At 40.5% G+C, this 24,890-nt stretch overlaps 1 protein-coding gene and 1 long non-coding RNA gene across 8 annotated transcripts in view; one reads left to right on the forward strand and one right to left on the reverse strand.

Annotated features, from left to right (window-relative positions):
* The window catches only part of LOC125964306 (uncharacterized), a 50,784-nt gene extending 28,027 nt beyond the window's left edge, over positions 1-22,757 (reverse strand). Inside the window, exons 1-2 of the long non-coding RNA XR_007477211.1 lie at positions 22,512-22,757; positions 6,109-6,240 (exon numbers count right to left, since the gene is read on the reverse strand). This is a non-coding gene — a long non-coding RNA (uncharacterized LOC125964306). The remainder of the gene's footprint in view (positions 1-6,108; positions 6,241-22,511) is intronic.
* Positions 13,115-24,890, forward strand: part of TEC (tec protein tyrosine kinase) — a 155,414-nt gene continuing 143,638 nt past the window's right edge. For 2 of the 7 annotated variants that reach the window (XM_049709456.1, XM_049709460.1), the window contains exon 1: positions 13,127-13,741. In XM_049709456.1, the coding sequence (XP_049565413.1) occupies positions 13,688-13,741 (54 nt within the window). In that variant the 5' untranslated portion in view covers positions 13,127-13,687. Of the gene's footprint in view, positions 13,742-22,757; positions 23,022-23,056; positions 23,202-24,890 lie in introns of those variants that run through there. The other 5 variants (XR_007477202.1, XR_007477201.1, XM_049709457.1 and 2 more) reach the window with 5 other exon arrangements.

Consider the following 24,890-nt stretch of genomic DNA (forward strand, 5'->3'; position numbering starts at 1 on the left):
ACCAGGGAAGTGCCCAATATTAAGTCTTGAGTCACAGTACTGAATAGGAGTTGCCAGGATATTTCTCATAACATCTGTTAGTTCCATGGATGACAGCTGGGGTTTTGTTAACACCTGATGCCTAATGCTCTGCCATTTGGTAAGAAATTTCTTTCCTGGAAGGATTGAATGAGTAGCTATTTTTCATATCCATATAAAACACCTCACACCCAACTTCACCTTGCTGAATGTTTGGATGGTAGGATGTATATACAAAGCTGATACAACACTTACTTTGCGTCCACCAGGATGAAAAAGATGGTACACAGCTTCCTTTTTAATGACTGTGAGAACTAGAAAAGTTAATTTCCCCCCTAAGACCACCTAGCTGAATCAACCCAAGCTTTAAAATCCTTGGTGAATTTTCCTTATTATGAAATTTCTTTTAAAGCAAAATTAAAGAACAGCTTATTAGTCATTGCCAATACCAAAAATTATACAACAACTTCCACTGATTCTCCATAGATAGAAGGCTCATCTTTCAGAGAGGTGGGGCAGAGAGAAAATTGTTTCAAGTGATCACTTCCTTTTAATGTTTTCTTTTGTGTTTATATGTGAGGCTTTCTTCATTTTTTCACGATGATTTCTCTAGCCCGTATTAAGGACTGTTTTTTTTTTCTTAAGCTGTTGAATTTTTTATTTCTTATTAAAAATCATTAAGTTCAGTAGAACTGTTAACAATGAGAGTTTTAAAAAAATAATAACTGGGGATTCCCTGGTGGTCCAGTGGTTAGGACTCGGCACTCTCACTGTCCTGCAAACAATACCCCCTGGATCAAATGGTATAAAAACTTTTAGGGCTTTTCATATCTACTACAGAATTTCTCTTGGTAAAGCTTATATAATTTATACACTCAAAAGCATTTTAACCCCCCCTTTTTTTTTTTACTTTCTTACAGATAAGATTTTAAATTTGTTGGTCCTACTCTATAGATAATACATGTCTAGCTTGATAATATTTATCAATATCCAATGGAACGTTGATCCATTAGCATCCATTTAGTACAATGTTATCCATTAGAAATCTTACCATATAGTAGCTAACTATTAATCTGAGAGCCATTTCTAGCATTAAATAAAGATGAAAATTAAACTTAAAAACTTATCTTTGAATTGCTTCAAAATATATTCAGGAAAATACTTTTTTTTTTTTTTTTTTTTTTACAAACTACTGTATCATTGGAGAATGAGCAAGAGTCACAAGAAAGGTAGGTTTTGAACAGAACCATATCTTTATATCATAATATAAACATTTGGAAATTATTCCTAAAGTTGTATAGGCTGAAACTATAATAGAAATGTTTTTTAATTTAGATAAATTAATGGATAATTGAAAAATGATTGACTCAAAAGAGAGATTAAGTATACTATATATAATTATTTCACAGAGCAACTTTTCTACAAACTAGATTATAAATACTAGATGAATAATCTGATCCCAAATGGAATTATTATATTCTATTGTCCTTACATTCATTCATTCAACAAATATTGAGTACCTATATGTGCCACTTAAAGATTTTTAGTCTTTTTTCTATAAACAGTCTTCCATTCGCAATTTCATATTCTACATAGCAAGAGTTTAGATTTCCATGATACCTAAATAAAAAATAATATAGAGGGACTTCCCGGGATTTCCCTGGTAGTCCAGTGGTTAAGATTCTGAGCTCACAGTGCAGGGGGCCGGGGTTTGATCCCTGGTCAGGGAACTACATCCCGCATGCTGCAACTAAGAGATCGGTGCAGGAGGAAAAAAAAAAAAAAAATATATATATATATATATATATATATGTACACAGAGAGAGAGAGAAAGAGAGAGAGAGAGAGAGAGAGAGAGAGAGGCTTCCCTGGTGGTCCAGTGTTTGAGACTCCACACTTCCACTGCAGGGGTCATGGGTTTGATCCCTGGTCAGGGAACTAATAAAATCCTGCATGCCATGTGGCCAAAAATAAATTAATAAATAAATAAAAATAATAAATAAATAAAATAATGTAGAGAGTATTAAATCTTTGATATTTATGGAGACAAATGTGACTGGTGAATGACCTTGTAGTCCTAGAAAGAGAATTGCTGGGACTGGGGTTTCCCTGTTTCTGAAGTGGGAGGTGCTGCATCTTCCCACTAAGTCTCCAGATGCTAGGAGTCGCTTTCTCAGCACTGCTCAAAACTGCTGGCAATTAAGCTCAGACTGCCCAAGTGGTCCACTTATCCCCGTGACACTCTCATGCTCACCTTGCCTAAAGAGGGGGCGGGTCCCTCTATTAGAGGATGGCCCCCACATTATACCCACTATGTCCTGGCTCAAGTACATCTCTTTTTAGAATGTGTAAAGAGGGGGAACACATCCACCTGCTGCCCCTTCTACCTGGAGTTCCTGCTGCCTCACAGTGATACCGCTGATACTCACTGGAGCCCTTTGCATGGCAATATTTAAGTAAACATTGTGGGAATCTTGGATCTGTCAGGGTCCCACTGCCTGCTTCCAGCCTTCTCCTCAACTCTACCATGTCTTGGCGAAACTACTAGAGTCCCAGGCAGGACCATTAAGGCACATTCCCTTCTCCTCTACGCCCCCTGAGCTTTCCTGAGGGCAGCTCCACTGCTTTTTGTTCCCTTACCCAACACACACAGGAGCTGGGATGTGAGGAGTTGAGGGCGGCCGACTAACTTCTAAACCCTACGGGTTCTTCTGCATTTCTTCCCCACCCTCCCCAGGTTTGAGGAGTGTTTCTATTCTGGATCTTGGTGATGGGGAAGGAACTGGCCTCTCTGTTGCATTTTCTTTCAAAACAATTTTTTTTTAATGACCTTACATCTCGACATTCCTTTTGAACTTAGAAAGCTAGGATTCAGTGTTTTTTCTCACACCCAGAACTGACCTCTGTCTTGACCCTACCCAGATGGTGGCCTCTTGTTTTGCAGCCCAAAGGGGAGAGATGGTCATAGGTTTGGGGAACAAAATACATGGACTAACACCTCATAGAATCATCCCATCACATATCTCATGAATATCATGTTTTGTTGTTGTAATATCATGTAAAATTGTTATGTTGTAATATGTGAAAATAATAGGAAAAATGTAATTATACCTTGATTAAAGCAATATAAAATGAAAATGTCTGTATAGAAAATAAGACAGAGATGAGGAATACTAAATTGCTAATCTTGGTTACATTTAGAGTGGAGGGATTATGAGTGAGATTTTATTTCTGTTTTCAAAATGCTTGTGATTACTTTCATAAGTAGGAAAAAAAGTGAATTTACCGAAAGTAAAAGTGAAATGTCTCTTCATTGCTTGCATGTACATTTCCTTGAGCAGACCTTGAATAATGAAGAAATAACCTACATTTATAGATAATGATCCCAGTCTTCTGTGGTAAGCCATTCTAGTGCTCTAATAACCTTCTTGGTCAGGAAGTTTTCCTTTTATCAGTCATTAAATATCTTCTGCTATATTATTATAATGTTTCTTATGTCTCTGGCTAAAGTTTTAGCTTGTTATTTAGCCAATGTTTACATTGTGGTTAACCACAAAGGAAAAGTATATTCATATATTATAAATAACAATAATATGTTAGCTAAACTATTAGTTGTTTATTGAAAGCATTACAAATTATATAAACCTCTATCATAAAGTATCATAATATATTGGAATAAATATAAACAGGGATAAAATAATTTGTCTTTATCTACCAGACTTCTTAGTATATGGGAGACTTCCAATAAATGATTATTAAATAAATTAAATTTTATGATTTTAAAAATTATGATCATTTCTTACGTATATAATGATTTGAAAAATCTTGATTTTTGAAAGTCTTTGGATTAAAATCCGGATCAAGGCTTTTAGATATTTATTTGAAAAACTGTCATCTACAATATGAGAGCTTTGCCTGGAGGGTCTAACTAACCCTTTCACCCTCTATAAAGACATGTAATTCTTTTTTTTTTGGCCTTAGTTCCCCAACCAAGGATTCCCCGGCAGTGAAAGCGCTAAGTCCTAACCACTGGACTGCCAGGGAATTCCCTCAAGGTATGTAATTCTATGACTTTATGATTCATTAGCCCACAAATGCCAAAAAATTCAAACCTAGTTATTTTTTATATTTAAATATTATTTTATTTATTTTAAGAAACATTAAAAAAAATTAGAACTGGCATATTTAAGCCAGACCTGTATTGTCAATAGAAACAAAGTTGAGTGCTTCTCTAGTCTAGTGGATTCAGATAGCAGAGCTGTGTGACTAAACAATCCTCCCTCAAGATGACAGAAGGGAGGCTATTTTTACATGTAGTGAGGAGAGTTTTTTTAAAATGGCTCTATGATTTATACAGTCTTTTTCACACTCCATGTTGACTATGCACATGGCCTAAAATAAAACAGTATTAAGAGTACAGTAGAAACACTACAGAGACAGCTCATTGACAATCAACAGCTTTGGAAGCTTTGATTATAAAATCACAGAAATTGCCTGGAGAAAGGCGGAAAAGTTAAGCCCCCTAACTAAGGTGTTCTTCAGCCACTGGTACAGAATTTTGTATAGTTTCAGCAATGGCCCAAAGGAGTAGCAATTCAGATGGGATAATCAATCCCTAGTCTGGAGGTCCCTGAAACATTTCTGAGGACATTGTAGGCAGTTTTAGGATTAACCAAGGAATTTCACTCAGCATAACTGACTAGGGATCCCTTAATATCATGAACTCAGGCTGTGAAAACTCCAAGGGCAGTGTTTCCCAAAGTGTAATACCTGGGGTATTTAAGGCAGTGACATTTTCCCTGCCCACCCCTCTGTGAACGTACTACCACAGTATGTTCTGGACCCATGCTGTTCAATATGGGGCCATCAGGCCCAAACAGCCATTGAATACTTGGAAGTGGCTAATCCAAATTAAAATGTGATGTGAAATACACACCCAATTTTGAAAGCATAGTAGGAAAAAAAAGAATGTAAAATGTCTGACTAATAGTTTTTTGCATGGATCACACGTCGAAAAGATGTTTTGGATAAACTGGGTTAAGTAAAATGTATTCTTATTAATTTTGCCTGTCTCTTTTTACTTTTTTCAATGTGGTTATTAGAACATTTTTGATAACACATATGGTCTGCATTTGTGGCACACATTATATTTTAGCTGGACGGTGCTGCTCTGGACAGACACCACTGGGAAGACCTCCGTTCCATCCCAGCAGTCCGCTCCCACAGCATGCTGGGAGCTACACCTGGGGCCACCAGAGAAAGCTCTGCCTGGCAAGGAGGAGGATTTATCTGATGACCACCAGCAGGGGGCTGTGCGGGAAGCTCCATGCTGGGGGCTGGGGCCGAGCCTGGGGCTGAAGGCGGATGAGGTAGAGGGAGGAAATAGATCTTTGCACTTTCGGTTTCCTGAAGTTTCCTTATTAAGTAGATTTATGTAAGCGGGGGGCAAAAAAAACGAGGGTGTTAACAAATATATTAGTACAGGTAAGTCTTTAGATATGTAAATATGGCAATTGAAGTTTGTTTTATACATCAAGGTGACTGTTTACTTAAGATTCTTTGACTAAAACCATTGATATATGTATATTAGAGTATGATTTCTGTGTTTTATTGTGAATCATTAATTTTTCTGTTTCATACTAAGTACAGGATTCATTTTCTCCATTACATCAGGAGATAGCTTTTCATTCAAGGAAGGAGAGAAGCTAACTTCTCTGCCCCACACAGTTTCTTCTCTATCTACACCCGCAGCAGTCACCCTCTCTGTCTATGTTACTACTGACACTTAATCAAAGTGCCTACAGTTGGGACCCGTGGGAGGTGTTGATAATATGCTAAGCTGTCCTTTTGAATGTTTCTATCAACCCCTGAAGACTAGAGTTGCATTAGTATGGAAGGACAGTCAAGAAATTTCTGTTTAAATAGGATACAGGAGTGCTACTAAAGACATTTTTTTTTCTGTTAAAGTTAACAATGCAGGAAATTATAAAGAGCAGAAAAACAGTCTGAGAATGAAGGCAATTTCGCAAACAGAAATGAGTTCGTTAACTATCTTCTTCTACAGAGAAATTTATTTATTTATTCACCTACTTGGTAATTTGATGAGAGTCTCCCAGCTAGGTGCAAGGCGAAGGTATATACAGTGGGTGCTGGTTTCATGAAATCTTCCAGGCAGTTAAGAAGAAATTCCACAGAGGACAATCTCTAGTACAGATCTGAAAACTTCAAAATGGAGAAACTCCAAATTAGCAAAGAGGGGAAGAAATTCTTTTTTAAAAAGAGAAAGATGTTAATTTTTACCTCTTGAAAAAGACCAAGAGCGCTGCCGTCAGTTCTAGTAGACTCCTTAACTGCAAAAACTGTCTCGTAGGCCAAATTTTCTACTGGGTTTTGATCCCACCATTGTTTAGAAGCAAAGAATTAAGTTGAACTAAAGAAGTCTAGCTTGTTTTTGGTCTTCATATTGTGTTATCAGTGTTATGAAATAACATGCAATATTAGAAAAACAAGCACAGGAAAAGGGAGTTCTTTATAACTTCTTTATTTCTTTTGTATTTAAATTATTCCTGGGGGAAAAGAGAACAGAAGAGGCAAAAATGTTTCTTCCATTTTATAAATACATGTAGTACATAATCTCCTTAATTTGGAATTGATTTGGCTGAGCACCTCTGGGTGGGTACCGATGGAAGATGATGTGGAACACGCCTTGATCTGTTTCTAACACTACCAGTTGCAGCTATTAATGAATTCTTAACACCAGGGTGTAAAACATACAGTCCTTATTTTTCTAAACCAAACGTCATCAGCGTTGACCCCTCATCTATTCATCTGGCAGGAAATCAAATCTCAGTTATTATTCAATCCCCTTTTCTTCCCCCCCCCCCATGGAATCATACAAGAATCACAGGCTTATACTGTCTGAGGAACTGTGGGAAGAGACCCAAACTTAGTCCTAGGACGGTTGTTGACTTCACTTCCATTGTTTCTTCTGTAGGTGCTGATCATTGATACTCTGGTGGGCTCAAGACTGTGGTGAATGAAGTAGACCTTTGCTTAGTGCATTCCTGAATTTACCTGGAGGTAAAGAGTGCAGTACATGAATGGGGCTCTGATAGCTGCCATTCCTAGAACCAGATCCCACTTTGAGACTGGGGGCAGGTCCTGTCTTAGCTTGGGTTCCCCCAAAAGCAGAGCTGTGATAAGCACTTCTACATAGGCAGTATAGAGTGACCGCAGAAAACAAGAGTAATATAGTGGGGAGATTGAAGCAGAGGAGGAGGAAAAGCCAATATGAGGTGTGTTTTGGAGGTCAATGCTTTGGGCAACAGGGCTTTGATTTGGCTAAAACCTTCTGAGCAGCATGCTAAGTGCCTTCCAGAATTGTCTGCTCAAAGGACTGGAGGTGGAAAAATTCATATGTACATCAGATATTGTCCCCACTTGTTGAGGGTTGCTGTATTAGTTTGCCTCAACTGCCATAAAAAAATCCCAGACTGGGTGGCTTAAATAACAGAAATTTATTTTCTCAGAGTTTTGGAGGCTAGAAGTCTAAGATCAAGGTGTGGACAGGTCTGGTTTCTCCTGAGGTCCGTCTCCTTAGCTTGCACAAGGCCACCTTCTTGCTGTGTTCTCACCTGGCCTTTTCTCTGTGCACAGGCACACCTGGTGTGTCCTCCTCTTCTTATATGGACACCAGTCCTATTAGATTAGGGCCCACCCTTATGACCTCATTTAACTTTAATTACCTCCTAAAGGCCCTAACTCCAAATACAATCACATTGGGGATTAGGGCTTAAAACTATGAATTTGGCAAGGGTCGGGATGGGTGGGGGGTTGGTACAACTATCAGTCCACAATAGTTGCCCTTGGAGGAGTTAACTGGACCACCAGAGTAGAGAACAAATTCATTAGTGCAAACTTACTGGAAATTCAAACTTGGATGAATTCAGAGGTGAGGAAGAAACAATACCAAGTTGGGATTTCAGATGCTTCTGCTCTCACCTTTTCCCTTCTCAAGTCAAAAACTAGACCTTATCTCTCCATCTAAAACCAACCAGGTTAATCCTTTTCAATGGACTGGAAACACAGCCAATCTTTACTTTCCTCCTGGGTGAGGCTATATATATATATATATATATATATATATATATAAAATTTATTTATTTATTTTAAGAAGTTCTTTTTTTAAAAAATAAATTTATTTATTTTATTTATTTTTGGCTGCGTTGGCTCTTCGTTGCTGCGCGCGGGCTTTCTCTAGTTGTGGAGAGCGGGGACTACTCTTCGTTGAGGTGCACAGGCTTCTCCTTGCAGTGGCTTCTCTGTTGAGGAGCACGGGCTCTAGGTGTGCGGGCTTTAGTAGCTGTGGCATGTGGGCTCAGTCTATGTGGCTTGAGGGCTCTAGAGCGCAGGCTCAGTAGTTGTGGCGCACAGGCTTAGTTGCTCCGTGGCATGTGGGATCTTCCCGGACCGTGTGGGATCTTCCTGGACCAGGGCTCGAACCCGTGTCCCCTGTACTGGCAGGCGGATTCTTAACCACTGCGCCACTGGGGAAGTCCCAAGGCTATATTTTTAAGGACAACATGCTGGGGACTTCCGTGGTGGTCCAGTGGTAAAGACTCTGTGCTTCCACTGCAGGGGGCATGGGCTCAATCCCTGGCTGGGGAAGTTCTGCATGCTGCATGGTGTGGCCAAAAAGGAAAAAAAAAAGAGAACATGCTGGTGATTTCTTTTATATCTTGAATATGTCCTTTTAATTTAAAATTATTTAATTGGAAAGTAAAAAATGATTATTCTCCAAATCCTTCCATTTGTCTTAATTCTTTCAAAAGTAAAAAGAAGGTGGTGCCAATAAATGTTAATTTTTTGATTAAAAAAAGATAAAGACAGGGGCTTCCCTGGTGGCGCAGTGGTTGAGAGTCCGCCTGCCGATGCAGGGGACGTGGGTTTGTGCCCCTGTCCGGGAAGATCCCACATGCGGCTGGGCCCGTGAGCCATGGCTGCTGAGCCTGCGTGTCCGGAGCCTGTGCTCCGCAACAGGAGAGGCCACAACAGTGAGAGGCCGGCGTACTGAAAAAAAAAAAGATAAAGACAACATGCTGGGTCTTTCTTTCCTGGCATGGGCGTCTTAGGCTAGGGTGGGTGCTCATCAGACCTAAGACAAAGATTTTATTGCAAATGGTTTACTTGGAATCAAAGAAAGGAAAGAAATGAAGGAAGGGTGTATCAGTGAACAGGTTATCTCTGAAGGCAACTGGCCCTCAATCCACTAGAATATGCCTCAGAGTTGTCCTACCCAAGGGCAGGGAAACTGGGGTATTTATCCTCTAATCCTCATCTGTCAATGGCTGGTGGCAGTTCCCTGGGGACGTTAACTCTTCTGGCATTTCTGGCCTGTTCCCTATAAGAGAAAGTTTCAGGCAGACGTTGCCTGAGGATGACCTTGTGTATCTGAGGAACAGGTAGGATATATGAGGGACACTGACAGCTACTATGGTGGGGTAAGGCAGGGAAAGAAGAGTAACAGTAGGTAGTTTGGAAAAGGGAAGAACTAAGTAATTAACAGTATGAGTAGAACTGGCCTAAAGGAATACTTCATATGCTGTAATATTAGCAGTACTTATTGGCATTTGCTTTATTATAGTTACCTTAAAATATCTTACAATTCAGACTTCATATTAATTTTAATGGTTCTACTTTGTTAGGTTTAGATCAATGTAGTCTTTTTCATTTTTTGAATTTTTGAAATTTATTTTTTTTTATACAGCAGGTTCTTATTAGTTATCCATTTTATACATATTAGTGTATACATGTCAATCCCAATCTCCCAATTCATCACACCCCCCCCCCCCCACTTTCCCCCTTGGTGCCCATATGTTTGTTCTCTACATCTGTGTCTCTATTTCTGTCCTGAAAACTGGTTCATCTCTACCATTTTTCTAGGTTCCACATAATGTGTTAATATACGATATTTGTTTTTCTCTTTCTGATTTACTTCACTCTGTATGACAGTCTCTAGATCCATCTACGTCTGTACAAATGACTCAATTTCATTCCATTTTATGGCTAATATTCCATTGTATATACGTACCACATCCTCCTTATCCATTCATCTGTCGATGGGCATTTAAGTTGCTTCCATGACCTGCCTATTGCAAATAGTGCTGCAATGAACATTGGGGTGCATGTGTCTTTTTGAATTATGGTTTTCTCTGGGTATATGCCCAGTAGTGGGATTGCTGCGTCATGTGGTAATTCGATTTTTTTTAAGGAACCTCCATATTGTTCTCCATAGTGGCTTTATCAATTTACATTCCCACCAACAATGCAAGAGGGTTCCCTTTTCTCCACACCCTCTCCAGCATTTGTTGTTTGTAGATTTTCTCATGATGCCCATTCTAAACTGGTGTGAGGTGGCACCTCATTGTAGTTTTGATTTGCATTTCTCTAATAATTAGTGATGCTGAACAGCTTTTCATGTGCTTCTTGGCCTTCTGTATGTCTTCTTTGGAGAAATGTCTATTTAGGTCTTCTGCCCTTTTTTTTTTTTTTTTTTTTTTTGCGTTACGCAGGCCTCTCACTGTTGTGGCCTCTCCCGTTGCGGCACACAGGTCAGGACGCGCAGGCTCAGCGGCCACGGTTCACGGGCCCAGCCGCTCCGCGGCATGTGGGATCTTCCTGGACCAGGGCACGAACCCATGTCCCCCGCATCGGCAGGCGGACTCTCAACCACTGCGCCACCAGCGACGCTCCTAGTTGAGGATTTTTGCATCTATATTCATCAGTGATATTGGTCTGTAATTTTCTTTTTTTGTAGTATCTTTGTCTGGTTTTGGTATCAGGGTGATGGTGGCCTTATAGAATGAGTTTGGGAGTGTTCCTTCCCCTGCAGTTTTTTGGAACAGTTTGAGAAGTATGGGTGTTAACTCTTTTCTAAATGTTTGATAGAATTTACCTGTGAAGCCATCTTGTCCTGGAATTTTGTTTGTTGGAAGATTTTTAATCACAGTTTCAATTTCATTACTTGTGATTGGTCTGTTCATATTTCTATTTCTTCCTGGTTCAGTCTTGGAAGGTTATACCTTTCTAAGAATTTGTCCATTTCTTCCAGGTTGTCCACTTTACAGGTATAGAGTTGCTCGTAGTAGTCTCTTAGGACGCTTTGTATTTCTGAGTCGTCCATTGTAACTTCTCCTTTTTCATTTCTAATTTTATTGATTTGAGTCCTCTCCCTCTTTTTCTTGATGAGTCTTCTTAAATGTTTATCAATTTTGTTTATCTTCTCAAAGAACCAGGTTTTAGTTTTATTGATCTTTGCTCCTATTTCATTTATTTCTGCTGTGATCTTTATGATTTCTTTTCTTCTACTAACGTTGGGTGTTGTTTGTTCTTCTTTCTCTACTTCCTTTAGGTGTAAGGTTAATTATTTGAGATTTTTCTTGTTTCTTGAGGTAGGCTTGTATTGCTATAAACTTCCCTCTTAGAACTGCTTTTGCTGCATCCCATACGTTTTGGATCGTTGTGTTTTCGTTGGCATTTGTCTCTAGGTATTTTTTGATTTCCTCTTTGATTTCTTCAGTGATCTCTTGGTTATTTAGTAATGTATTGTTTAGCCTCCATGTGTTTGTGTTTCTTATGTTTTTTTCCCCTGTAGTTGATTTCTAATCTCATAGCATTGTGGTTGGAAAAGATGCTTGATATGATTTCAATTTACTGAGGCTTGATTGTGACCTGAGATGTATCCTGGAGAATGTTCCGTGCGCACTTGAGAAGAAAGTGTAATCTGCTGTTTTTGGATGGAATGTCTTATAAATATCAATTAAATCTATCTGTTCTATTGTGTCATTTAAAGCTTGTGTTTCCTTATTAATTTTGTTTGGATGATCTGTCCATTGGTGTGAGGTGTTAAAGCCCCTCCCCCCCATATTATTGTGTTACTGTTGATTTCCTCTTTTATAGCTGTTAGCAGTTGCCTGATGTATTGAGGTGCTCCTATGCTGGGTGCATATATATTTATAATTGTTGTATCTTCTTCTTGGATTGATCCCTTGATCGTTATGTAGTGTCCTTCCTTGTCTCTTGTAACATTCTTTATTTTAAAGTCTATTTCATCTGATATGAGGATTGCTACTCCAGCTTTCTTTTGATTTCCATTTGCATGGAATATATTTTTCCATCCTCTCACTTTTAGTCTGTATGTGTCCCTAGGTCTGAAGTGGGTCTCTTGTAGACAGCATATATATGGGTCTTGTTTTTGTATCCATTCAGTGAGCCTGTGTCTTTCTTTTAGTAGCAGCATTTAATCCATTCATGTTTCAGGTAATTATCGATATGTATGTTCCTATGACCATTTTCTTAACTGTTATGGGTTTGTTTTTGTAGGTCCTTTTCTTCTCTTGTGTTTCCCACTTAGAGAAGTTCCTTTAGCATTTGTTGTACAGCTGGTTTGGTGGTGCTGAATTCTCTTAACTTTTGCTTGTCTATAAGCTTTTGATTTCTCCGTCAAATCTGAATGAGATCCTTGCTGTGTAGAGTAATCTTGGTTGTAGGTTCTTCCCTTTCATCACTTTAAATATATCATGCCACTCCTTTCTGGCTTGTAGACTTTCTGCTGAGAAATCAGCTGTTAAACTTATGGGAGTTCCCTTGTATGTTATTTGTCATTTTTCCCTTGTTGCTTTCAATAATTTTTGTCTTTAATTTTTGTCAATTTGATTACTATATGTCTCAGCGTGATTCTCCGTGGGTTTATCCTGCCTGGGACTCTCTGCACTTCCTGGTCTTGGGTGGCTATTTCCTTTCCCATGTTAGGGACGTTTTCGACTATAATCGCTTCAAATATTTTCTTGGGTCCTTTCTCTCTGTTTTCTCCTTCTGGGACCCCTATAATGTGAATGTTGTTGCATTTAATGTAGTCCCAGAGGTCTCTTAGGCTGTCTTCATTCTTTTCATTCTTTTTTCTTTATTCTGTTCTACGGCAGTGAATTCCACCATTGTGTCTTCCAGGTCACTTATCTGTTCTTCTGCCTCAGTTATTCTGCTATTGATTCCTTCTAGTGTATTTTTCATTTCAGCTATTGTATTGTTCATCTCTGTTTGTTTGTTCCTTAATTCTTCTAGGTCTTTGTTAAACATTTCTTGCATCTTCTCGATCTTTGCCTCCATTCTTTTTCCAAGGTCCTTGATCATCTTCACTATCATTATTCTGAATTCTTTATCTGGAAGGTTGCCTATCTCCACTTCATTTAGTTGTTTTTCTGGGGTTTTATCTTGTTCCTTCATCTGGTACATAGCCCTCTGCCTTTTCATCTTGTCTATCTTTCTGCGAATGTGGTTTTTGTTCCACAGCCTGCAGAATTGTAGTTCTTCTTGTTTCTGCTGTCTGCTTTCTGGTAGATGAGGCTATCTAAGAGGCTTGTGCAAGTTTCCTGATGGGAGAGACTGGTGGTAGATAGAGCTGGGTGTTGCTCTGGTGGGCAGAGCTCAGTAAAACGTTAGTCAGCTTGTCTGCTGATGGGTAGGGCTGGGTTCCCTCCCTGTTGGTTGTCTGGCCTGAGGCAACCCAACACTGGAGCCTACCCAGCTCTTTGGTGGGGCTAATGGTGGACTCTGTGAGGGCGGACGCCAAGGAGTACTTCCTAGAGCTTCTGCTGCCAGTGTCCTTGTCCCCATGGTGAGCCACAGCCAACCCCCACCTCTGCAGGAGACCCTCCAACACCAGCAGGTAGGTCTGGTTCAGTATCCTATGGGGTCACTCCTCCTTCCCCTGGTTCCGGATGCACACACTACTTTGTGTGTGCCCTCCAAAAGTGGAGTCTCTGTTTCCCCCAGTCCTGCTGAAGTCCTGCAATCAAATCCTGCTAGCCTTTAAAGTCTGATTCTCTAGGAATTCCTCCTCCCATTGCCAGACCCCCAGGTTGGGAAGCCTGATTTGTGGCTCAGAACCTTCACTCCAGTGGGTGAACTTCTGTGGTATAAGTCTTCTCCAGTTTGTGACTCACCCACCCAGCAGTTATGGGATTTGCTTTTATTGTGATTGCTCCCCTCCTACCATCTCACTGTGGCTTCTCCTTTGTCTTTGGATGTGGGGTATCTTTTTTGGTGAGTTCCAGTGTCTTCCTGTCGATGATTGTTCAGCAGTTAGTTGTGATTCCGGTGCTCTTGCAAGGGAGTGAGCGCACGTCCTTCTACTCTGCCGTCTTGAGCCAATCTCCGATCAATGTAGTCTTAATAATTTTTTTCTCCATGAGTTTTTCATTTTGCAGGCGCAAGGTAATGTTTTATGATTTTTGTTCTTTTTGGTCATGCTGCGCAGCTTGACACACAAGGTAATGTATGCCAGGGTCTAAAAACATTAATGTCTACGGGACCTGGTGGGTAACATCAATGGATGAAGTGAACTGGGAATAATAAAATAGACTCCACTGAAGACAGAGTAGTGGACACTTTGACAAATGTATAACAATGCCCTGCCTAGAGGGGCAGCAGCTACTGATTCTCAGGCAACTGTTGCAGAGCAGGAACATTGATACAGATTTATAAAGCTGAGAAGCCTGAGTATGTGGAATTGACTGGTTTTCAGCACCGAAGTTAAGATTGTAGGCTCTGGAGCCAGGCCTCCTGAATTTGAATCATAGCCCTACCAATTAACTACGTAACCTTAGGCAAGTTACTTATCTGTTCTCTGATCCTCAGACTGTGCCTGTATCATAGGGTTGTTGGGAGGATTAAAAGAATCATGTGCTTAGATTTCATATTTAGCATTAAGTATTCAAAAATTGGGGGCCATTGTCATTATCAGCTGTTAATTAAAATTTTAGTTAAACTTTCAACTTTGAGATAATTATAGATTCAAATGCAAGTGGAAGAAAAAAATACAGAGAGTTCTCATATTTCCTAGTTTCCCCCAAAGGTAACATCTTGCAAAATTATAGTACAGTATCACAGCTAGGATACTGATATTGATACGGTCAAGACACACATTTACATCTCCATAAGGCTCCCTCACATTGCCCTCTTACAGGTGTACCCACTTTGTTCTGCCACCACCCCTGTATGAACACCCAGTAACCATTAATCTGTTCTCTGTTTCTATAATTTTATTTCTAGAATATTATATAAATGGAATCATATGGTACATAACCATTTTTATTGGCTTTTTTTCACTTAGCGTAATTTGCTGGAGATTTGTTCAGCCATTCAATCAACTGTTTTATTTATTTTTTGTTGCTGAGTAGTATTCCTATGTTACACTACAGTTTGTTTAACTATTCACCTGTTGAAGGACATATGGGTCTTCCCCCATTTTGAATATTATGAAGAAAGCTACTATAAACTTTGGGGACAGGTTTTTGTGTGAACTTAAGTTTTCATTTCTCTGGCACAAATGTCTAAGTGCAATTTCTGGGTCATATGATAGTTACATGTTTAGTTTTTTTAAGAACGTGCCCAACCACTTTCCTGAGTAGCTGTACCATTTTACATTCCCACCAGCAATGTAAGAGTGATCAAATTTCTCCACATTCTCACCCACATTTGATGTCGCTGTTTTATTTTAGTCATTCTGATATCTCATTGTGATCTGAATTTGCATTTATCAAATATTTAATAATCTTGAAGATTTTTTCATGAGCTTATTTTCTATTTGTATATGCTCTTTGGTGAAATGTCTTTTTATGTCTCTTGCCCATTTTCTAATTGCATTGTTTATTTACTGTTGAGTTATGAGAGCTCTTTATATAGTCTAAATACTAGTCTCTGTTAGATATGCAGTTTGCAGATATTTACTTCCAGTCTGTAACTTGTCTTTTCATCCTCTTAATAGGGTCTTTCAGAAAGAAAAAAGTTTTATTTAATTGAGATATATATTCATATAACATAAAATTCTCCATTGTAAAGTGCATACTTCAGTGATTTTTTTTTATTGTATTCACTATGTTGTGTAACCATCATTACTACCTAATTCCACAACATTTCCATCCCCTCCAAAAGAAACCCTGTACATATTAGCAGTTAGTCCTAAATTTCCTCCCCATCTCCAACCTTTGGCAACCAGTAATCTACTTTTCTATCCCTATGGATTTTCCTATGCTGGACATTTCATATAAATGAAATGAATACAACATGTAGCCTTTTGTGTCTGGCTTCTTTCACTTAGTGTAATGTTTTCAAAGTTCATCCATGTTGTAACATGTATCAGTAATTCATTCCTTTTAACAGTATAGTATTCCATTGTATGGATATAATACATTTTGATAATCCATTCATCAGCTAAAGGACATTTGGGTGGTTTCCACTTTATAGCTATTCAAATAATGGTGCTATGAACATTTGTGGACAAGTATTTGTTTTAGTACCTGTTCTCAGTTCTTTTGGGTATACACCTAGAAGTGGAATTGCTGGGTCATATAGTAATTCTATGTTTAACTTCTGAGGAACTGCCAAATATTTTCCACAGTGCAAAAGTTCTTGTTTTTCTTTTTAAAATGTCAAACCAGTCTTGCATTCCTGGAATAAACTTCACTTGATCATAGTGTATAATTCCTTTTTTGTATTACTAAATTCTTTTTGCTAATTTTTTTTTTTTTTTTTTTGCCTCATGGGATCTTAGTTCCCCAACCAGGAATGGAACCTGGGCCCCAGCAGGGAAAGCACCAAGTCCTAACCCCTGGACTGCCAGGGAATTCCCAATCAGTACTTTTTAAGGAATTGGTCTATCTCATCTGAATTGTCAAATTTTTGTGTGCAGAGTTGTTTGTAGTACTCCTTTATTACCTTTTTGATGTCTGAATGGTCTTTAATTATAGTCCCCGGTTCATTCCTGTTACTGGTAACTTGGGTTTTCTCTCTTTTTATCTTTGACAGCCTTGCTAGGTGTTTGACAATTTTATTGACCTTTTCAAAGAACCAGATCTTTCATTGATTTTCTCCATTGTTTTTCTGTTTTGAATTACATTGATTTCTGCTTTTATCTTTATTTCCTTCCTTCTGTTTGGATTTATATTGCTCTTTTTCTAGGTTCTTGGCAGTGGGAGCTTAGATTTTTGATTTGAGACTTTTCCTCTTTTCCAATGTGTCCATTTACTGCTATAAAATTTTCTCTCAACACTATTTGGCTGTGTGCACAAATTTTGATATGTTGTATTTTTGTTTTTATTCCATTCAGAATATTTTTTGTGTTCCCTTAAGACTTCCTCTTTGATCTATGGATTATTTACAAGTAAGTTGTTTATTTTCCAGGGGTTTGAGAGTTTTGCTGGAAATCTTTCTTACTGATTTCCGGTTTGATTTTATTGTGATCTGAGAACATACACTGTGTGATTTCAATTATTTTAAATTTGTTGTGGTTTGTTTTATGGCCTAGGATATGATTATCTCAGTACATGCTCCATGAACAGTTGAGGGATATTTTTTAGAATTCTATTTCAGTTTATATAGGGTGTTTTTGTGTGTTTCTTTTTTTTTTATAGCTTTTTTAAGTGGTTGCTCTAGGTTTTACATTACATCTACATAATTTCTACTGATGTCATCATTTTACCAGTTTGAGGGAAGCATAGAAAATTTAGCTCCCTTTCCATATCTTACTCTCCCCCATTTATAATTGTCCTAAATAGTGACTTATGATGAAAATCTCTTGTTTAAAATGTTTTTATACTTTACTCAATCCATTTTTAAATGACTGACTTTTCCACCAGAATGTAAGTTCCACCATAACAGGGAGTTTTGTTGGGATTGTTCACCAATGTTTTCTCAGCTTCCTGCTAATGCAGTGATGGTCACATTTGCATAACGGCCACCATTGAGAAGAAGGCAGCTTCAAAAAGTTCCAGGGATAGATCATTCTAGGTAGAAGAAACAGTAAGTAAAAGGCACCAGGCCAGAATATACTTTCAGTCATACTAATAATACTGAATATAACATTCTATGTGACATAGCTCATTTTATCTCAATCCTTATAAACTATGAATTTGTTGATATGTTGGACCCATTTGAAACACTATTTGGATTCTAATCCAAAACATAAACTGGCCAAACCCAGATGGTTTCACTCAGTATTTTCTTCATCTTACCTTTTTATCTGTCTCTTCTAAGTATAATCTGGTTTTACTTCTGTGCCTTTTTTGCTGACTCTGTAATTTAATACGTTTTTACTCACTGTTAAATTAACATTAAAACATTATACAAGGAAGTTAAAAAAAAAATGATCCACGATTCAAATGTTATTTTCCCTGGCAGCTTTGCATGGCTAAGGCTGCAAACTCTAGAGCCATACTACTTTATATTCACATCCTGGCCGTGTGACTTTGGGTAAATTACTTAGACCTCTGCCTCAGTTCTCTCATCTGTAAAATGAGAAGAAGAACTGCACGCAGTTTTCTATTAAAGCTATTGTACCTCATGCAGTTGTTGTGAGAATTAGGTGAATTAATCCAATGCACTTAAAACAGTCTGGCACATAGGAACCCCCTGAATAACTGTCCATAATTCTTATTTTCAACCCAGCAATTTTCTTCCCACATAATTTGTATTTAGTTGCAATCATAGGATATGTAAAGCACTGTGTTCTATTTGTTTTCATTTAATGTTCATAAGTTTTCCTCCACATTTCTATTTATTAACATAGATACTATTTTTTTTTTTTTTTTTTTTGCGGCACGCGGGCCTCTCACTGTTGCGGCCTCTCCCATTGCGGAGCACAGGCTCCGGATGCGCAGGCTCAGCGGCTATGGCTCACGGGCCCAGGCGCTCCGCCGCATGTGGAATCTTCCCGGACCGGGGCACGAACCTGTGTCCCCTGCATCGGCAGGCGGACTCTCAACCACTGCGCCACCAGGGAAGCCCCATAGATACTATTTTTAATGACAGCCTGACATTTCATACCATTGATGTATTTTGCTTAAACATTTCTCTAGCATTGGACATTTAATTATTTTATTATTATGAGTCATGATCTTATACACATACTTTGTATATGATGCTAGTTCTTTCTTTTGAATGATTTACCTAGCAACAATTCCCAGGAGTATAATTTTTGATTTTGTGTCCCACATTTAAAACTCTTTCCTTCCTTTATTTAGTTCCAAGGAAGCAACTACTTTCAGTACATCATGGAAGGAGAGGCAGACATATCATACCACCACAACGAAGTAATCTTCATGTAGCAATAGACTCTCTATACAGGACAGATAAGGTCTGCATTGTTAACATCATTGTTGTCATCACTCATTCATTCAACAGACAATTACTATTCACCTAGGATGTGCCTGTCTATAGGTAGGAAGAAAGTTACAAAAGGGAGCCAGAGATGTACAAAAAAGAGTGGGAGAAGCTCCAAATACAAAACACCACATTATTTACAAACTTTCTATGTTGATGCTGTATGTCTTCTTAGGCACAACGTGGAATCTATTTCCAAGTTAAAAAAAAAAAAGGCATTTTCTTTTCTCAAGGAACTAAAATTATGTCAACCTGACATTGCTCACCTAAACATACAAATTTTATAGAAACCGTGTGGATATTCGGTAAGAAGGGAATCCCTGTCTTTAAGAAGTCACAAGTGCCTTTTTTCTGTATCTCAATTTTATTAAAATAAAGAAGGCAGTAATAGTATTGTTTGAATCATCTTCTTGGAGGAAGAGGGAGAAATCTTTTTAGGTCCACCATCACATTCCTTCTTTTGAAGAGGCTCAACCTAAAAGTTTGAGTTACATAAGCCTAACTTTGTATTCTGTTTTCTAGTAAAGCTATTGTCCGTTTCACATAAGAAACAGTACATATTAAATTTTTTTTAGCCTACCACATCCTAAGTTCAGTTTTACACCTTTTCATCCATGTAGCTGAAGCTCTCTTACAGTCTCTCTCTCTGACACTGTCTCTAACAACACTCTGCTGAAAACCAATACAAGTACTCTTTACTACATGCTCTGGGGATCATACACAGGCGTTAACCACCTACTTACACTGTTTGATTGGTAATATAAAGAATGCTTTCTTCAGAAAACAGTATAACGTTATGGAAACGACCTCAATTATCACCGATAAAGAGTTATAAAGAAGATGTGGCACATATATACAATGGAATATTACTCAGCCATAAAAAGAAACGAAATTGAGCTATTTGTAATGAGGTGGATAGACTTAGAGTCTGTAATACAGAGTGAAGTAAGTCAGAAAGAGAGAGACAAATACCGTATGCTAACACATATATATGGAATTTAAGGAAAAAAAAATGTCATGAAGAACCTAGGGGTAAAACAGGAATAAAGACACAGACTTACTAGAGAATGGACTTGAGGATATGGGGAGGGGGAAGGGTAAGCTGTGACAAAGCGAGAGAGAGAGGCATGGACATATATACACTACCAAACGTAATGTAGATAGCTAGTGGGAAGCAGCCACATAGCACAGGGAGATCAGCTCGTGCTTTGTGACCACCTAGAGGGGTGGGATAGGGAGGGTGGGAGGGAGGGAGACACAAGCGGGAAGAGATATGGGAACATATGTATATATATAACTGATTCATTTTGTTGTGAAGCAGAAACTAACACACCATTGTATAGCAATTATACTCCAATAAGAAAAAGAAAGAGTTACGTTGATCTAGATGTTTTGTTTACAGATCAGTCTCTGGTTTTCTTGAGAACTAAGAGTGACAATAAAGACATTCTCTTCTCTTTTAATTTTAAACTTTATGAAGGACTTACATGAGGATCTGGATTTGCTTCCCTTTCAATCAACCTTTATAAACTTTGAGAGCCTCATTTCCATTAAGTCAGAAATACGAGCCTCCGCAGTTGCCTAGCTAGCCCAGGCAAAGTGAGTTGGAAACTAGTTCTTTTAATCACCACAGTGTCAGTTAAAATCTTCAGTGACTTTTACGCTTTTTGGGTCAGACCATTTGATGAAAATTATAAGTCCTCTCCATTATGCATATATATATATATATATATATGTGAGCATTTTTCTTGGGAGAAAGCCAACTTTATTACCATAATTATTTAACTATAACTTTTTCTCTACACACACGTTTTGCATCCTTTCAGAAGGTTCCTGACATCTGCTCCCTCAAAGAACACCTGCCCTGGGGGAAATTATGTTAATTAGTCAACAGGAGGCAGAAGAGACTGGGGCTGGGAGGAGGCAAGATCACAAAAGAAAAACTTTACTAGATTCTTCCTGAGACAGGCCATCATCATCACCTGGGTGAAAGAGGATTTGGAATCAGAAAGCCCTGGTTCACACCTGTGTGCTCTTCCCATCCTTCCCCTCCCCTCCCAACCCTTTTCCTAAGGAGTAGTATGACTTAAGGCAAATAATTAATCATTAGATTTTTTTTTCCTGTAAAATGGAATCTTGTCAGACTTCTCAGTGTTATTGTATGATCAAAAGAGAGATAATATAGGAAGGCATGTTTTTAGGTCTCCAACAAGCATGAAGTAGGATGATGATTATTTCATGTGCCTTTCCCTTTGCTTCATCTTCAGGCTGACTGCCTGGCCTACCATTCAGTTCCCAGCTCCACTGTCACCTCCTCCGAGAAGCCTCCAGGACAACTAGATCTGTGGCCTCCCCATCCGCATTACTCGCAACACCATCACCTACTTGATTTTAGTCAGGACACTTCTCACATGTGTAATGGCTTCATTTTTTACTTGCTTAGTGATGACTGATTGTCCTTCTCCCTGAACTAGACTAAAAGCTCCTTGAGGGCAGAGCCCGGGCTTTTAACAGTTCATGGGACATGGTGAACACTCAAATTTTGTAAGTCAGGAGAGCAGTAGTTTAGAGCAGTGGTCCCCAACCTTTTTGGCACCAGGGGCCGGTTTCATGGAAGACAGTTTTCGGGGGGTGGAGGGTGGGCGTAGAGAGGTGGAGGGGTGAGGAGGGATGGTTCAGGCAGTAACGCGAGCCATGGGGGGAACGGTTCAGGCGGCAAAGCCAGCGATGGCTCAGGCGGTGGGCGAAGGGGAGCGGCATTTGAAGCTTTGCTACCTGGCCCGCCGCTCACCTTCTGCTGTTCAGCCCGGTTCCTAACAGCCACAGGCCGGTACTAGTCTGCAGCCGGGGGGGTGGGGGTGGGGGTGGGGGTGGGGGTGGGGGGTGGGGGTGGGGGTGGGGGTGGGGGGTGGGGGTGGGGGTGGGGGTGGGGGGTGGGGGACCCCTGGTTTAGAGCTCAAAATCAGGAGGCTGACTACGGGGATTTGAATTCTAGCTTTTATATTTATTAGTTGGGTGACACTAGGCAGGTTGTTTTTCTCTGTGCCTCACTTTCACCCTCCATAAAAATGGGAAATTCTGATAACATATACTTCATAGAAATGTTCATACGGGTAATGTACTTGAAAGAGTTCCTGGGATACAGTAAGTTACCTAAGGGCAATTTTCTACCCTACAGTGAATGAAGAAAATGTTACTACAGGACTAGGGAGGGCACGTGACCCGTAAGTGTATCAGATACGCTCTGCTGCTTCAGGTTTGGCAGTAAAAAGACTTACTCTTTTGGTAAAACTCGTTGCTTCGCTCCACCGCACCGCGTCACCCACCTGGTTCGCCACCATTTAGCGGAAGGGGAGGTGCGGTCCCTAATTGCGACAAGAGTCCCCGGTCACCCACAGGTGGCACTGCTCGGGTTCTCACGGGCTGGGGGTGTCCGTGACGTCGCGGGTCAGTTCTCTGGGGTGAGGGGTGAAGGAGGAGGCCCAGCACGGCGTCCAGGAACACCAGGGACGTTCCCGCGACTTGCCCGAAACCTCGACTGGGTCGGGGTAGCCGGGAGGCCCATCCGGCCCACTCGGGCCTCCAGTCTCAGAACCGCAGCAAACCCGTGCGAACCTGTAGCCGCCGGCCTCGGTGTGTGTGGGCGGAGCCATCGGGGGCCTGGCGATCTCTGGGCCGCGCGGGGCGGGACGAGTGGGGGCGGGGCCGGGACGCCAGGCTCGGGACTCAGCGGCGCCGGCCGGTTTCAGCGTCTCCCGGACTCGGCGCAGCCGGCGCGCTCCAGCCAGGTAAGGGCGCCGCGGGCCGGCGGGGCGGCCCCGGGACTGCGTCACTCTGGGAGGGGACGGGTGGGGACGAGGATACGCGCGGCGAGAGGAGGCTTCCACAAGCCCAGAGACGGACCCTCGTGGAACCAGGAAGGATTTTCTCTCCTCCGCGCCGCCGTGAGTGAGGGCGCGCCACGCCAGGTGAGGACCTGTCCTCTGCGGACCACGGAGGGACAGGTGCGCGTCCCGCCGTAGCCGCGCCTTCTGGCGGCCGCCGCCGCCTCTCCGCCTCCCGGGCTCCGACGCCGGCCTCTCCCGAGGAGCACCCGTCCCTTTTCCTCTTGGGTCCCTGGACGCGGGCCGCCCCGCAGCAAGTTAAGTGTTGGGCTCACTTTCCAGCTGCCCCGCGGGAAGTTGATTCCTCCTCTCTGCTTGGGCGGCGGCGCAGTCTTGATTGAAAGTTGGCAGCATCTACAGAGATTTTCCAGAGTTGCACGTGTGTGAGCGTCTCGCCCCACCAGCCTCACATTTTTAATCTAGGAAATTGTGTTTGAATCTTGATAACAGGGATTCGGTGAATACATGTGTTGGGAAAACTAGGGCCTTGCCTTGGGGGTGTGCGCTTTCCCTTGTATCCTAAATTTCCTTTTGATTTGATTTTTTTGTTTTGTTTTCATGGAAGAATAACACGTTGCTGTGTATCAGGTTCGGAAACAATTTCATCTATTGCCATTCTTTGGAAACAGGAAGATTTGATTCGAAGGGTAGATCTCAATGTTAAGTTGGAACAACAGGGTGACTGGTGGCCAAGTGGGTTTGAAGCTTATCCAAAATAGTTAAGTGTTTTGAGCATATACCCTGTGTTTTTTCAGTGAGGGCCCATTTTTTCCTCTTAGGAAATTCTGAGAATTTACTTGCTTCTAGATGATTCTCCCCTGAAGAGCTGGAGAGGAGAAAACAGCCCCAACAAACCAGTGGGTTTCCCAAATAAGTTTAGGATTTAGCAGGTTGGTTTGTGATGCTGGTAGCTCAGCTGGCGAGAATCACATGTAGTCTGGAGTGTCATGATTTATATGGAGAAAAGAAAAGTGTGTATAATATTCTCATTATGTATTTGAAAAATTTTTTTGGTTTAGGTACATTTTCATTGTTTAGGAAAAACTTATACTTTCCCAATACTCCAATTAATCTGATCCATATATTCTCTTGTCAGCTCTAGGCGCTTACTGCATTGTGTTTATGTTAATGATCTGGATTCTTCCTGGAGGTTGTGTACATTTTGCTTTGTAGAACTGTATAGGGCAAGTGTTGCAAACACATGCGGATCAGTGCAGTGCTCCACCACACATGGGTCCTTGAACTAGAATTTTCACACCTTTACAGATAGGAAAAAATATAGAATATTAATATATGCTTTAGCACTGTCAACCTGTTTACCTACTTATTCTGTATGAAGATAGTCATCTTGGGACTTCCCTGGTGGTGCAGTGGTTAAGAATCCACCTGCCAGTGCAGGGGACATGGGTTCGAGCCCTGGTCTGGGAGGATCCCACATGCTGCGGAGCAACCAAACCTGTGCGCCACAACTACTGAGCCTGCGCTCTAGAGCCTGTGAGCCACAACTACTGAGCCCACGTGCTGCATCTACTGAAGCCCGTGTGCCTAGAGCCCGTGCACTGCAACTAGAGAAGCCACCGCAATGAGAAGCCTGCACACCGCAACAAAGAGTAGCCCCGCTCGCCGCAACTAGAGAAAGCCCGCGCGCAGCAACGAAGACCCAACACAGCCAAAAATAAATAAAAATAAATAAAAAATTAAAAAAAAATTCATCTTGTTTTCTCAGCAGCTGGTTACTCAAGGGCAGGGGCTGTGTTTTATCAAGTCAGAGTG

This window comes from Orcinus orca, chromosome 4, assembly GCF_937001465.1.
Source record: "Orcinus orca chromosome 4, mOrcOrc1.1, whole genome shotgun sequence".
NCBI lineage: Eukaryota > Metazoa > Chordata > Mammalia > Artiodactyla > Delphinidae > Orcinus > Orcinus orca.